At 41.9% G+C, this 14,326-nt stretch overlaps 1 protein-coding gene across 1 annotated transcript in view; it reads left to right on the top strand.

The window, feature by feature from the left end:
- The window catches only part of NPY1R (neuropeptide Y receptor Y1), a 95,734-nt gene that overhangs the window by 71,774 nt on the left and 9,634 nt on the right, over nt 1-14,326 (top strand). The window contains exon 2 of the mRNA XM_077477147.1: nt 11,263-12,080. Coding sequence (XP_077333273.1) covers nt 11,385-12,080 — 696 coding nt within the window. The 5' untranslated portion in view covers nt 11,263-11,384. The remainder of the gene's footprint in view (nt 1-11,262; nt 12,081-14,326) is intronic.

Raw genomic sequence — 14,326 nt, 5'->3', positions numbered from 1 at the left:
TTTTTGCTAATATATTTTACTCTTTATTTTTATAGTGTATAAAGGAATACTCTTGACATCCCACAGTCCTGAGGAAGCTATGCTTTGTGTTGACCTTTGTATTTGGACATCTATAGTAAACCACAGTTTGATTATTATCATTAGATATTAGGTGCTTTGTTTCCAATTTCATATGGGGTAGTGTATACTTAGTTCCCTCTACTGGGGGGGGGGGGGGGTTGGGTTGACCTTCTTTTTTAATCTGCTATTTTTTTACGTTTTTTAAAACCATTGGTCTGTAATAAAAAATATTTGTTTTGACTAGGGGGAATCCCTGTATTCATTTGTCTCCATAACTGAAAGATAGTCATGCATACAGTAAGTAGCTAATTTGGTGTCTGCCAGGGCACATTAAAGCAGTATATAGATAGAAACAATCTCCTTTTCTCCAAGCCTAGTTACAACAACTCTGGTCTCTCCGCTGGATGTAGGTGAATCAGGAAGTTGTCTGTGCACCAACACTTGAACAAGAAAGAAACAGCAAGAACAGAAAGAAACTCTCTGCACTCTGATAGCATCACATGGATCCAGATTTATTGAAGCAAACAATCACTATGAAGTTTCTACCTTTGGGGTTTACCCTTAACCTGAAAGGGCTTACTCATGGAAATTGGAAGATTTTAAAGGTGGGAACTTCATAGTAATTGTTTGCTTCAATAAACTGGTATATGTGTGATGCTGTCAGAGTGTGGAGCATTTCTTGGTTCACATTCTAGCAGTAGCTTTTAACAAAAAAATAGCATGATACAAGGGGCAATGTACAAAAGGCATCACCTTCAGCACAATGACTAAATAATGTCTTGGTATTAACAGTTAGTTATTTTCAGCAATAAAAGCTAAAACAATGACTAGGAGCAAGAGACAGCCCAAGGTCGGACTTTAAAGGCACATTGGATGATAAATAGGTATAAAAATTATATTTTTTGGTAACAATTCATTGTGCAAATAGAGCAAAAAAGATAAAGCGTTAAAAACATGTATCACACATTAGACAAAAATCGATGGCGCAAATAACATTTATGCACCATGTAAACAACAGTAACATAATAGCATAATGATGCACGTTACCATCACAGCGAATGACCCCCATATTTCATAATTTACTGGAGATTATAAGCCATATAGATGTATTTACTGACTTCAATTGTCACCCCAAGCATATGTTGGTACAATATGACATATCGGGATGACGCGTTTCATCATCAAAGTGCGACATTATCAAAAGCAGGGTCCTTCTTAGGTGACCTCAAAGCACAGCTGACTCTTTCTAGCCATACAGCAGAGGAGTCCATTTGGAGAATGGAGCACCAAGCACTTTATAACAGCTATATTTTCACAGTTCATCATGAGTCACTTCATAATTTATACAATAAGTCACCAATAATCAGATACTGTTTTTTGATTTTTTTTGAGTCACCAATTCACAGATTGTTACTCAGACATGATTGTCTATTGAGCTAGCTACTGTGTCAGTTACTAGTGTATGTATGGATTTTATATATATATATATATATATATAATTGTTTTTGGACGTAGCAGGGTCAGCGCTGTTTAGTCTAAATTTATAGTCTAAATTTATTGTCACATTTGTCCCCCAGTCAGGGAATAGTATATACAGCAGCAGCCAAATACAATCACACTACACTACCAAGGCACGAGTGTTACTTAATTTATAGATGTCATTTTTGCCATGCTTCTTTCTCTCGCTACTGCTGTAGGATTTGAAAGTGCAAAGAATGTACTTCAACATTTTCATGTAGGAGAATGATTGGATTATTTTTTTCTTGACATTTATGTAGATATCAGGCTTGATTTACTTGTTATACAAATTAGGAGCAAAATACTGGCATCATTTCATAATGTTTTGCAGAGGAATGTCACTTAACTCTAATAAAAGGGGTGTGTTGTCACAATATTTAGGAAATCTATATGGCCTTGGAAAGACAGCTTACCCATATTTCGCCTTGGGGTTCTGACATAATAGTCTACAGCCATTGCCAAAAGTTTTGAGAATAATATAAATATAAATTTTCACAAAGTCTGCTGCCTCAGTTTTTATGATGCCAATTTGCATATACTCCAGAATGTTATGAAGAGTGATCAGATGAATTGAAATTAATTGCAAAATCTTTCTTTGCCATGAAAATGAACTTAATCCCATTAAAAAAAATTGCACTGCATTTTTGAAGAAGGCTTTATGGAGCCCAAGAAAGTCTAATGCCATGTAGACGGGAGCTTTTCATCTAATATTCCGATTGTGTGTATGCCCCATCGGACTTTTTACACTGAAAATTCTGACGGACCTAGAAAGAGAACATGTTCTATATTTTTCCGACGGAACAAATTTCTATTGGGAAAACCGTTCGTCTGTATGCTGGTCCAACGTACCAAAAAGGGCGCATGCTCTGAAGCATGCTCTGAAGTATAAAAACAGAAGCATTTGGTGTGGTAAAACTAGCGTTTATAATGGAGATAGCACATTCCTCACGCAGCAAATTCTGTGACCTTCAATGCAGTGCATTCTTTTTTTCTTTATAATGCTAGAATAATAAAGTTGTTTTGCTGCTGATGTTAGCACAGACTTATTTCTTAATTATTTCTCATGATCTCATGAATAATCTTTTAATTTTTAAAAGCCAGATCTCCATAATAATGTTTAGAATTAATTTTTATAGATTTTTTTTTTATTTCATCAAGATCTCCTTTTTTTTGGATTATTGAAAAATCATATTCTAGTGATCTCCATATATAATTTTATTTTTTGTGTGTCAGGTTACCACGATAACATTATTAGCTTGTATTTTTTATTAACCTCAAGGAGGTTGGTGTCCCTTGTTAATTTGACATTGTCTTTTAGAAATGTACCTGCCTACTCACAAACTGTCCTTTTTGTAGAAAAACACATAGGCAAGTATTTTCATAAAATAAAATCTCCATTTATTCTAGGTAACAAAATAAAGAGGAAGGCAACAGCTTCACCAAAAATTCCCTCACAGAGGAGGCATTGGCCCTCCTCCAATTTCATCAATCTAGTGGCTAGATAGCAGCCATAGGCCTCTTCAGTGTTGGGGGTACTTCTGAGGACATCACTTGCTTCCCTAATGAGGCCCAGTTCTGCCTCCTCCGTCATCATCCCCTTCCTGGGTTTTTTTTTTGTAAGGTGAAGGGGAGGCACCTGGGATTGGGTGAGGCTTCTACTGGGCCTGCCCACCTTCTAGCTGACACTGGGCCCACCCACCTCCTGGCTGACACTGTACCCACCCACCTCCTGGCTGACACTGGGCACAGCCTGCTCCTGGCTGCCACTTTCCAGACCCTCCTCCTGGCTGAGCTTATCTTGTGTATAAAAAGGGACATCATTTACATTTTTTGCTTCATCAATCACACAATTTTTAGCTCATGACTTGCAATTTGAATGTTAATAAATAGAAAAGACTATCATTCTGACCCCAGCATTTTTCATTCTTGTCCCAAACATTTTTGGCCACTACTGTCTATTGATACGTAAATCTCTGTTTTAAATCATTAAATTGTTATCAATTATAACATCTAGTTAAAATCATTAATAATACAGCAATAAATAAGTCTAAAAATAATATACCTGGCTCTAGCTGGGTGCATCCACTTCTTCCAGGATGGAAGGCCCAGGTTGTTCCTCGTTAGCATCTGCTGGGGTTGAGGGAAGGGTGTAGGGAAGGCTGCAGGGAAGGGTAGAAAGTGATTCCCTGGCTTAAGTCCAGAAACCACAATTTGTTGAAGTACCACAGCCTGGGTACATACACTCGCGCTGCTGTTGCTCCTGATCTGAGTGATTTCTGGATCTTATTATGCTCCTTCTTATACATGTTCCTCAAGATCCCAATTTTCTTTTCCAAGAACACAATGGTTGCATCGGGGACCCGAGTCTTTGCAAATTCCAGACGTTTCTCTAGCGTTGACCTCCTAGCTTGTTTATTATAATATAAGCTGTGATTCACCTCACACAAATTCCTCATCTCCCTATATTTGGCCATGAATTCTGGGTCCTTAAAGTGATTCATATTTGCTGTAAGACAATACACAAGACAAAAACACTAATGTCTGCCTAAACTCTCATAATCGTATCCCAATATAGGCCTCAATCTTGAATCAATATAGGCCACTGATGGCCAAAGTTCAAATTTTACCTTCGTTTAGAACGTTCGCTACTTCTATTCCTCTTTCCTCCGCATACAGAACGCACATACGACACATGTGTGTTAGCTTGATATACACTGCGTATACATGAAACTCTGCCCGCATCGCCCGCCCGACGTTCTTTCTAGAATATTCCCCGCCCCTTCTCATTCAGCGCGCAGTAGGAGCGACATGGTAGAGTTATCCTTATGGTGGTTGACTGGTTCTCAAAAATGTCTTGTATTCCACTTAAGAAGTTGCCCACTTCTAATGAACTGGCTTCCATTTTCACTCAGGAGATCTTTCCCTTACATGGGCTATCCAAGGTGATTGCCTCAGACAGGGGTAGTCAGTTTGTGTCCCGGTTCTGGTGCGCCTTTTGTGCACAGTTGAGAATTCAGCTTGCTTTCTCCTCTGCATATCTAATGGGGCCGCAGAACAAGCCAATCGGTCCTTGGAGCAATTCCTACATTTCAATATTTAAGACCATCATAAAAACTGGTCAGACCTCTTATTGTGGGCAGTTTCCTCGCAATAGTGCCTTGAATTCTGCTTCCCGATTGTCCCCATCTATGGTGAACTATAGTTTCCAACCTTCCATGTTGCCTAACTCATTTGTTCCGCAGAGTATTCCTGAGTTAGAGCAGCATCTCCATGGTCTTCATTCCACTTGGGCACAAGTCCAGGAAGCTTTGTGACATGTTAATGATAGGTACAGACTCCATGCTGACCACAGACTGAGCCTACGCCTTCCTAACAGGTTGGGGTCAGGGTATGGCTGTCATCTCACAACCTCCAACTTTGTGTTCCCTCTCTGAAGTTTGCACCTTGGTTATTGGGCCTTTCCATATTCTACACAGGATTAACTCAGTGGCTTACGCATTAGACCTTCTTTCTAATATGCGTATCTCAAATGTATTACAACCGTTTTACCACCTCGTGCCTCGTCCTCACCCTGTACAGGTTGAGAACCATGAGGAGTATGAAGTACAGTTCATTGTTGACTCCCATAAGTTCCATGGGCACATACAGTACCTGGTGCATTGGAAAGGGTGCAGAGCGAGGAACGCTCTTGGGTCTCATCCTCAGATGTACACGCCCCTGTCTTTCTTTGTGATTTCCATAGACGTTTTCCCCTCAAGCCTGGTGGTCCTCTGAGGGGGAGGGGTCATTGAGGAGGGGGTACTGTCAGGGCTGGTCTCAGCCCTTCCTTCTCTGAGCTGTCCACTCAGCTGTTGATTAATTGCCAGCTCCTATCTCTCCACAGTGGCTCACCTGTTGATGACATCCTGCTCGTCAGTCCTGCCTACTTAAGCCGTCCAGCCCAGATAATATCTGCCTTCTCCTTGGTCACATCTCTAGAGACGCTCTCCTGTGTACCTGTTAAAGACTTGCTTGGCTGACATTCCTTCTGGCTCCAGATCCTGTTTGCTGTTCCACTACACTCATCTCTGGCTCCCTGACATTTTGGCTTGTCTGACTATCCATTTCGGTTCCTGAACTCTATCTATGTTTTGACTACGTTTACTCTATTTACCTTTTTTTATTATTATTAAACAAGTGAGATTTAACTGTACTTCTGTCTCAGTCTGATTCATGGTTTCTGACACTCCTAAACTGCACAGGTTTAGGAGGTATTCATTTTACCTACCAGTAAGCCTTATTATAGGCTTACCTATAGGTAAAAATGTGCTAAAGGGTATACAACAGCTTTAAAGTGATTGCAAGCCCTTGTACACACTATCGGAGATTCCGACTGTTTCCGTCGGAATATCCGTCGGACCAAATTTTCCAACTTGCCGGAAATATTTTCAGACAAAATGCTCCGATCGGACATACTCCGATCATGTGTAGAGAATTCCGATCGGACAAAGTGCCACGCATGCTCAGATCAAATTCCTACATCAAAGCTATTGGCTACTAGCCTGAACGTAGTCCCATCATAACGAAATTACGTCATCACGTTCTGAAAGATCGGATTTTCCGACAACTTTGTCCGACCATGTGTATGCAACAGTTTCGGACAAGATCCGTCGGACGAAATCCGACAGACAAAATCCGACGGATTTGGTTGTCTGAATCTCCGACCGTGTGTACAAGGGCTATGGGTTATTTTTTGTTTTTAAATAACAAACATGTCATACTTACCTCCACTGCGCAGCTCGTTTTGCACATAGTGGTCCCGAACCTCATCTTCTATGGTCCCCTGGCAGCTCTCGCGGCTCCCCCCCACATCGGATAACCCCCTAGGAAAAGCCCCCCCCTAGGGGTTACCAGAATTTGCGTTCATTGACACGAATGCTGGACTCGGCCCCGAACCCCCCGGCGTTCGCATCATTGGATTTGATTGACAGGAGCAGGAGCCAGTGGCTTACTGTCAGTGGAAGAAGGAACTAACACAGGAGTCCTCCATGGCATTTCAACTATGGGCCCCTTTAAATACAAAACAGCACCATAATACATCAATTTTTATCACTATAATAGGAGAAATGTTTAAAATAACTTTCGTAGATGTACATTATCACTTGAGCCTTATGCCGCGTACACGCGATCAAACAATCCGGTGGAAAAGTCCGGCAAACTCAAGTCCGCCAAACAATCCCCCCGTGTGTAGCCCCCGGCATACTTTTTTGACCCGAAAGTACAGCGGACTTAGAATGCCGTGTTGCACACCAATCTGCCCGCCGTACTCGCATTTCGGCGGACAATCCGGCTGTGTGGGTGCCAGTCCGCCGTACTTTTGAAATGAGTGGACTTTTCCTGCCCGGAGAAAAGTCCGCTCATTTCGAGCGGGTCTCCAGGTAGGCGGGGCCCGCGAAGGAGACGTCGCTGGCCCCGCCGCCTGGTATGGACTTAAAGGGGAACCCCAACGCCGAAAAAAATCGGTGTGGGGGTCCCCCAAAGTCAACAGACCCTTGTCCGAGCACGCTACCCGGCCGGCCAGGAAAGGGGGGCGAGCGAGCGCCCCCCCTCCTGAGCCGTACCAGGCCGCGTGCCCTCAACATGGGGGGGTGCCTTGGGGAAGGGGGGCCGCGCGGCCCCCACACCCCAAAGCACCTTGTCCCCATGTTGATGAGGACAAGGGCCTCTTCCCGACAACCCTGGCCGTTGGTTGTCGGGGTCTGCGGGCGGGGGGCTTATCGGAATCCGGGAGCCCCCTTTAATAAGGGGGCCCCCGGATACCGGCCCCCCACCCTATGTGAATGAGTATGGGGTACAATGTACCCCTACCCATTCACCTGTAAAATAAAAGTACAAAAAAAACACAACACACGAGATAAAATACTTTATTGCACAGCTCCGGGGGTCTTCCGTCTTCGGGGGTCTTCTCGCCGGACTCCTCCGCTATCTTCTTGTAGCTCTTTTGCTAGCGGAGGAGTCTGGCTTTCTTCCTCGCCGCCGGCCTCTTCTCCTGACTTCGGGGGTCTTGTCCCCCTCTTCGGTTCTTCTGCCGGGCCACCGCGCCTTCTTATAGCTCTTTTACAGGCGGTGGCCCGGTCTTCTGTCGCCGCCGCCTTCCGTTCTTCTTCTTCTTCTGTTTTTTTTACTTTTTTTTTACAGGTGAATGGGTAGGGGTACATTGTACCCCATACTCATTCACATAGGGTGGGGGGCCGGTATCCGGGGGCCCCCTTATTAAAGGGGGCTCCCGGATTCCGATAAGCCCCCCGCCCGCAGACCCCGACAACCAACGGCCAGGGTTGTCGGGAAGAGGCCCTTGTCCTCATCAACATGGGGACAAGGTGCTTTGGGGTGGGGGGGCCGCGCGGCCCCCCCTTCCCAAAGGCACCCCCCATGTTGAGGGCACGCGGCCTGGTACGGCTCAGGAGGGGGGGCGCTCGCTCGCCCCCCTTTCCTGGCCGGCCAGGTAGCGTGCTCGGACAAGGGTCTGTTGTGGACTTGGGGGGAACCCCCACGCCGATTTTTTTCGGCGTTGGGGTTCCCCTTTAATTCCATACCAGGCGGCGGGGCCAGCGACGTCTCCTTCGCGGGCCCCGCCTACCTGGAGACGCGCTCGAAATGAGCGGACTTTCCTCCGCGTGTGTGGGCGAGTCCGTTCATTTCGAAAGTACGGCGGATAGTACGGCGGACTTAGTACGCCGTATTAGTCCGCTCAAAAAGTGCCGTGTGTGGGCAAGTAGCCCGTTCGGAAATTCCGACGGACAGTCTGGCGGAAGTCCGCCAGCCTAAGTACGTCGGACAGACGGCTACGTGTGTACGCGGCTTTAGGCTCACAGGGTTCAAATAAAAGTGTCAACAGAAGATGTGGGATCACCAAATAGATGCATAAAGTATTCCAACAATTCTAACAAAAAACTGAGAAATACCCAATAAGTATGTAGGAAGAACTATACTGTAAATAAGGAGGGAAAGATGTAGCCTACATATCCATCCAACAGTATATACTGTATGTATAAGTCTCCTCCCTCCATTAACTCCATAATCTCTACAGCATCCACAAGGAATAACCCAGGTCAGATACAATATTGATGAATAATCTATATTCTACATAATAGCCATGAGCCATAAACAGCATAAACATAATATAATCTGGGACAATGTAAAGAGAAATCGGATAAGCATTTGCTTGAAATCAAAAACAAAATGCAAACAATCCCTCTGATGGAAAGTATAAATATTTAAATTGACTCTCTGAAGAGTGATTATGGATGCTGCTAACCATTCCTTTTGAGAATGCAAGTTTCCCTGGCTGTCACACTGATGCTTTTGACTTCAATGGTCTTCAATGGTCTTCAATGGAATACATAAGGTATAGACATAAAGAATACTGACACTTTTCTGAAACTCATTTAAAGTAGATATAAAATTTAAAGTAGAACCTAAAGCATATGTAATCTCTAAATGAATGACATTAAGCACACAAAAGCATTGTTTATTATAAGTAAATGCCATGCTTTTTTTTTCCAGTAAAATACTTGATATCAAGTTTTTTCCATCCTTTGCTGATCATGTTGTGCAGTTCACTCTCATGATGGCTGCATTGTATGTCTCAGCAGTTTTACTTATAGTGACAACAGTAGGCCATGTCTGCAGAGTGTGCATTGGAGCAGCCACTTGTAGATTCCCTAAGATATCTGTGTGCCAGGGTGACAACACGTGAGAACAACTGGCAAACAGAGACATAGAGTTTCCATCCTCTAACAGAATGAACTTGCACGAGGGCCTTCATGGTAGGATCACTAGGTATTACTTTAATAAATCTGCAGATTTAAAAATATTGGAAATGACTTGTGAAATTATATCTAAAAATATTAAAATTGATATGAGATTTTTGTAAATTAATTTATATACAGTATAATTGAAATTAGACACAGCCAGGCAACTAGCATAAGTGCATTTCTTATCTGAAGTTTGTATATCACTGCTTCCTCTTAAGTTTGTTTAATAGGAATATTATTTTTTGAGCTGGAAATCCACTGAATACGCAGCTTCTTTTGAGTTTATGATTTTATTTGCTGGTGTTGGTCATGAATGCGTGAATGTTATGAATTAATATTTTTAAGTGATAATGTTAAATGGTGAATGATGTAGCACTAACCAATGTGCACAAATACTGTGATATATGTGAAATGAGATGTAGGGAACTTATACTAGAGTGAATAGGTTGTAACCTGTTAAGGCCTCAATTGTTTTTTTTTATTATGAATTTACATTATATTATACTGTATAGTAAAATTAAAATAGTGAAGTGCAAACACATCCAGCTGAGCAGCAGGGTGTATTAATGAGTCAGTTAGGTGAAAATAATCAAAAGTGAAGACAATCTATATAATCTAGCAATATGCAAAGAAAATGCCCATATATATATATATATATATATATATATATATATATATATATATATATATATATAGATAGATATATATGTATATATATATAGATATATAGATATATATGTAGATATAGATATATATATAGTGACTGTTGATAGTAGATTTAAGACATTAAATCCAAAAGAAAAATAAGTGATCAAGCACACCACTGTGTCCTCCACCTGTCTCTATAAGTGCTCACCTCACATGAAGACCAACCGTAGGGTCTAATGACACCTTCCCCTCAGGGGTATAAATCCAGCAATCTGTTGTTCCTCTATCCTCATAAGGACTCCCAATTACTCAAATGATGTTCCTTGTAGTCAGAAGGGCAGGAAAAAACTCAACATAGTGTCTTACTGTTTAAAAACAACTTTTAATAAAACCACAGTAAAGAACTCACATTTACAGATACACTGTCCTGGTGCATGCAGGTAAAGTGCCTGTATGATAAAGATGGACAATCCCTGGATCACTGAAACATCTGCAGATCCTTGGCCCGTTTCCCGAGCAGCTCATGAACTGCTTCCTAGATGGATGTAATGATGTCACAGTGATTATATCAAGAGGTCAATTATTATTAGTGTTTACATTGAAGTCCAGTTTGATATTTTCAGAAATATGAAATCCCTTGATGATCTAAATTTGGCTATATTGAGTGTGGATTTGTATCTTCACAGGGTGGTACTGTGCATACGGATACTGGTAGCAAAGTGCATATCCTATTGGCCATAGAAAAACTACCTTTGACTATAATTACTGTAAGACCTACTACATATCTGAGCTGTGATAAATGATTCAGCAGTGTTGTGAAACCAGGTTCAAAAAAGGCATAGTGGTATTTTCGTATGAATAAAGCAGCAAACCATGCAGAGATGTTAGCAGTAGCACAAGCCAAACTTCAATTCTATATATAGTTTTTCCCACTTTTGGGTACAATGGAGAAATGTTAGGACCTCTGCTGTATATCTTGCTCTCAGATTCTCCTTTACTATTTTTCCTGGTGTCCTTTATCACTAAGATAGAAAAAAGTTGTTAGAAGTGGTATCTCCCCTAACGTTAAAGATATTTACACGTTTTTCCAGTTTTTGTCTCACCAACACAACTATAAGAACCTGATTAGGCTTTAACCTTCCCTACTATTTGAAATTTAGTGTTTTTGACTTGCTTTTTAAAAGGGCTAATTGATGTAAAAATTCAAGTGACAATTTGTTTTTGCTTTTGACCCTTACAGATTTTTCAGTCAGTGATGAAGTTTAGAAGAACTCTTGGTTACCCCTTACAGAATGGAAGCTAAACATGCAATTGATTTTCTTCATTGAAGCCTTCTCATTTTCATACTTAGAGGGTTGATTCATGGACAAGCCTGACAAGATGAATTTTTCAACATATTTAAGTAATCAGTCTATTAATGACAACATGTCTACAAAGCTGCCTTTAGATGAAGAATGTGCTTTGCCACTAGCAATTGTGTTTACTTTATCATTGGCCTATGGAATTGTTATGATACTTGGACTCTCTGGAAATTTGGCTCTCATCATCATTATTCTAAGGCAAAAGGAAATGCGCAATGTTACTAATATCCTCATTGTAAATTTGTCGTTTTCTGATCTACTGGCAACAATAATGTGTCTCCCGTTTACTTTAGTTTACACCCTAATGGATCACTGGATTTTTGGAGTGGGAATGTGTAAACTAAATGAATATATACAGTGTGTTTCAGTGACAGTCTCTATTTTCTCACTGGTTCTCATTGCCGTTGAACGTCATCAGCTGATTATAAATCCTCGTGGCTGGAGGCCTAACAACAGACATGCTTGTGTTGGAATCACAGCAATATGGATGGTAGCCATGACTGCTTCTTTGCCATTCATGATGTACAGTTCCTTAACAGACGAACCATTCAAGAATATAAGCATTGATTTATATATTGGTAAATACGTGTGCCTTGAAGAATTTCCAGATGAAAACTTCAGACTTACATACACAACATTATTGTTTGTTGTACAGTACCTTGCACCGTTATGCTTTATTTTCGTATGCTATACTAAGGTAAAAATTTTAACTTTTCTATTTTATATTATTATAGATATTTAGATATTAGAGCAACTTATAATGCTATTTTTTTCCAGTCTCTGTATTATATCCTCTAGAAGCTGGTTCACACCTGAATTGCAAAGGACATGTTCTTCATTCCTGTGCGTCTCAGTGTGATGCAGTTTTCAGTCCATTCTTTTGAATGGGCTGAAATCCCACTGGATCGCAACAAAAGTAGTGCATGAACTATATTTCAGTAACACAGTGCACCATATCAAAATAGTACATTATCCGATCTGGTGCAGGCAAACGCACTGTGCTTGCAATCTGTGTTTGGTATGTTGTTAGGATTGTATTGACAATCACAGCAGATTGCACATCCAGTGCATTTTGAATATGGAAAATTTAAAATTCTGATGGACCTAGAAATAGAACATGTTCCAAATATTTATGAAGGAACCAATACCTATCGGGAAAACCGCTCGTCTGTATGCTGTTCCGGCGGACCAAAAACGCATGCTCTGAAGCAAGTATGAGACAGAAGCTATTGGCTACTGGCTATTGAACTTCCTTTTTCTAGTCTCGTCATACGTACTTTACGTCACCGCATTCTTGATGATCGGACTTTGGCGTGATTGTGTGTACGCAAGACAGTTTCAGCGGAACGCCGATGGGAAAACCGGTCGTGTGTATGCAGCATAACATTTCCATCTCAAGGTCTGGTCTGATGTATGGGGGAGAAAAATAAGTTGTGTGACATTCAATTTTATTTACCTTTTGTTGCTAAATTCAATCTGAGAGAGAGACTTTAGGGGTGAAGGATACCCATAAAACAGCACAAAATAGAATAGGTATTATGAAAGTAGTAGCTCATTTAGGGCTAATTCTGCCATCCTCTGCGCAGAGCTGCTGGCAGATGTGTGTGCGTCCACTTCAGAGCTGCGTATGGGAAGGCCATAGAAGTGGATGCACATGCTCTGTATTCAGATCTGCGCTCCCATTCCTGTATGCATGTTAAACTTTGACATGCAGTTGTATCTGTGCCAGCTCTGCATGTGGAAAATTTTTCTCAAGCAAAAAAAATGGCTGCAGCTGCTGATAAATGTATTCTGACAGCAGAGAGTCTCCTTGTCAGAATAAAATGTCTGAGTGGGGAGGATTCATCTATCAACCTTGATCCACCCACTTCTTTTCATTCAGCTAGCTTTAGATAAATAATTGTGTAATTTACTTAATTGTTCTTCATAGCTGAGGATCTCCAGCCCCCTTATTAACTTTATTGCCCATCTCTGAACGCTTTCTAATTCAAGGACATTTTTCTTGTTGAATGGAAAACGTAACTGAGTTGCATAGTCAAGATAAGGCTAAAGCAGTGCTATGTAAAGGGGTAAAAGTATTGATGTATCCCTTAAATAAATATCTTTCGCATCGCATACTAGCACATTATTAAATACTCACTTTTGAACAAATCCCTCCAGGGCTGTAAAGTCCCCGCTGAGAGGGCTGACGTGTTCACCCTGTCTGTCTTCTGGGTTCACAAGTTCCAGCTATAATTGGCTAGAGCTGCAATGACGTCACTCCCGCGCATGCGCGAGAGAGCCACTGTTTCCGACAGGGGCGCTGAAGGTCCGGCACCGTAACTATGCAAGTTTAGGAATTATTCACAGTACCTACATGTTAGCCTTAGTATAGGCTTATCTGTAGGTACAAGTGGTAGTACAGACTTTACTACCACTTTAAGTAGACATCCCTGTTATATCAAAGCCATCCTATAATGTGGCTATTTCCTGTGCCAAAGTTTTTTTTCCTTTCATAACTTGATATCATCTGCAAATCTAAAAATTTAACTCCTAATGCCGCGTACACACGATCATACAATCGGGTGGAAAAGTCCGGCAAACTCAAATCCGACGGACAATCCCCCCGTGTGTAGCCTCCGGCGGACTTTTTTTACCCGGAAGTACGGTGGACTTAGAAAGTAGTTTTGCACTCCAATCTTCCCGCCGGACTTGCATTTCGGCGGACAATCCGGCCGTGCGTAAGCCAGTCTGCCGTACCTTTGAAATGAACGGACTTTTCCCGCCCAGAGAAAAGTCTGCTCATTTTGAGCACATCTCCAGGTAGGCGGGGCCCGCGAAGGATGCGTCGCTGGCCTCGCCACCTGGTATGGACTTAAAGGGGAACCCCAACGCCGAAGGAATCGGCATGGGGGTCCCCCCCAGGTCCACATCAGACCCTTGTCCGAGCACGCTACCCGGCCG

The sequence above is a fragment of the Lithobates pipiens genome, unplaced genomic scaffold (genome assembly GCF_037356315.1).
Source record: "Lithobates pipiens isolate NorthernLeopardFrog02 unplaced genomic scaffold, aLitPip1_a1.2 Scaffold_13, whole genome shotgun sequence".
Classification (NCBI taxonomy): Eukaryota; Metazoa; Chordata; class Amphibia; order Anura; family Ranidae; genus Lithobates; species Lithobates pipiens.
This window is presented reverse-complemented; position numbering and strand designations above follow the sequence as displayed.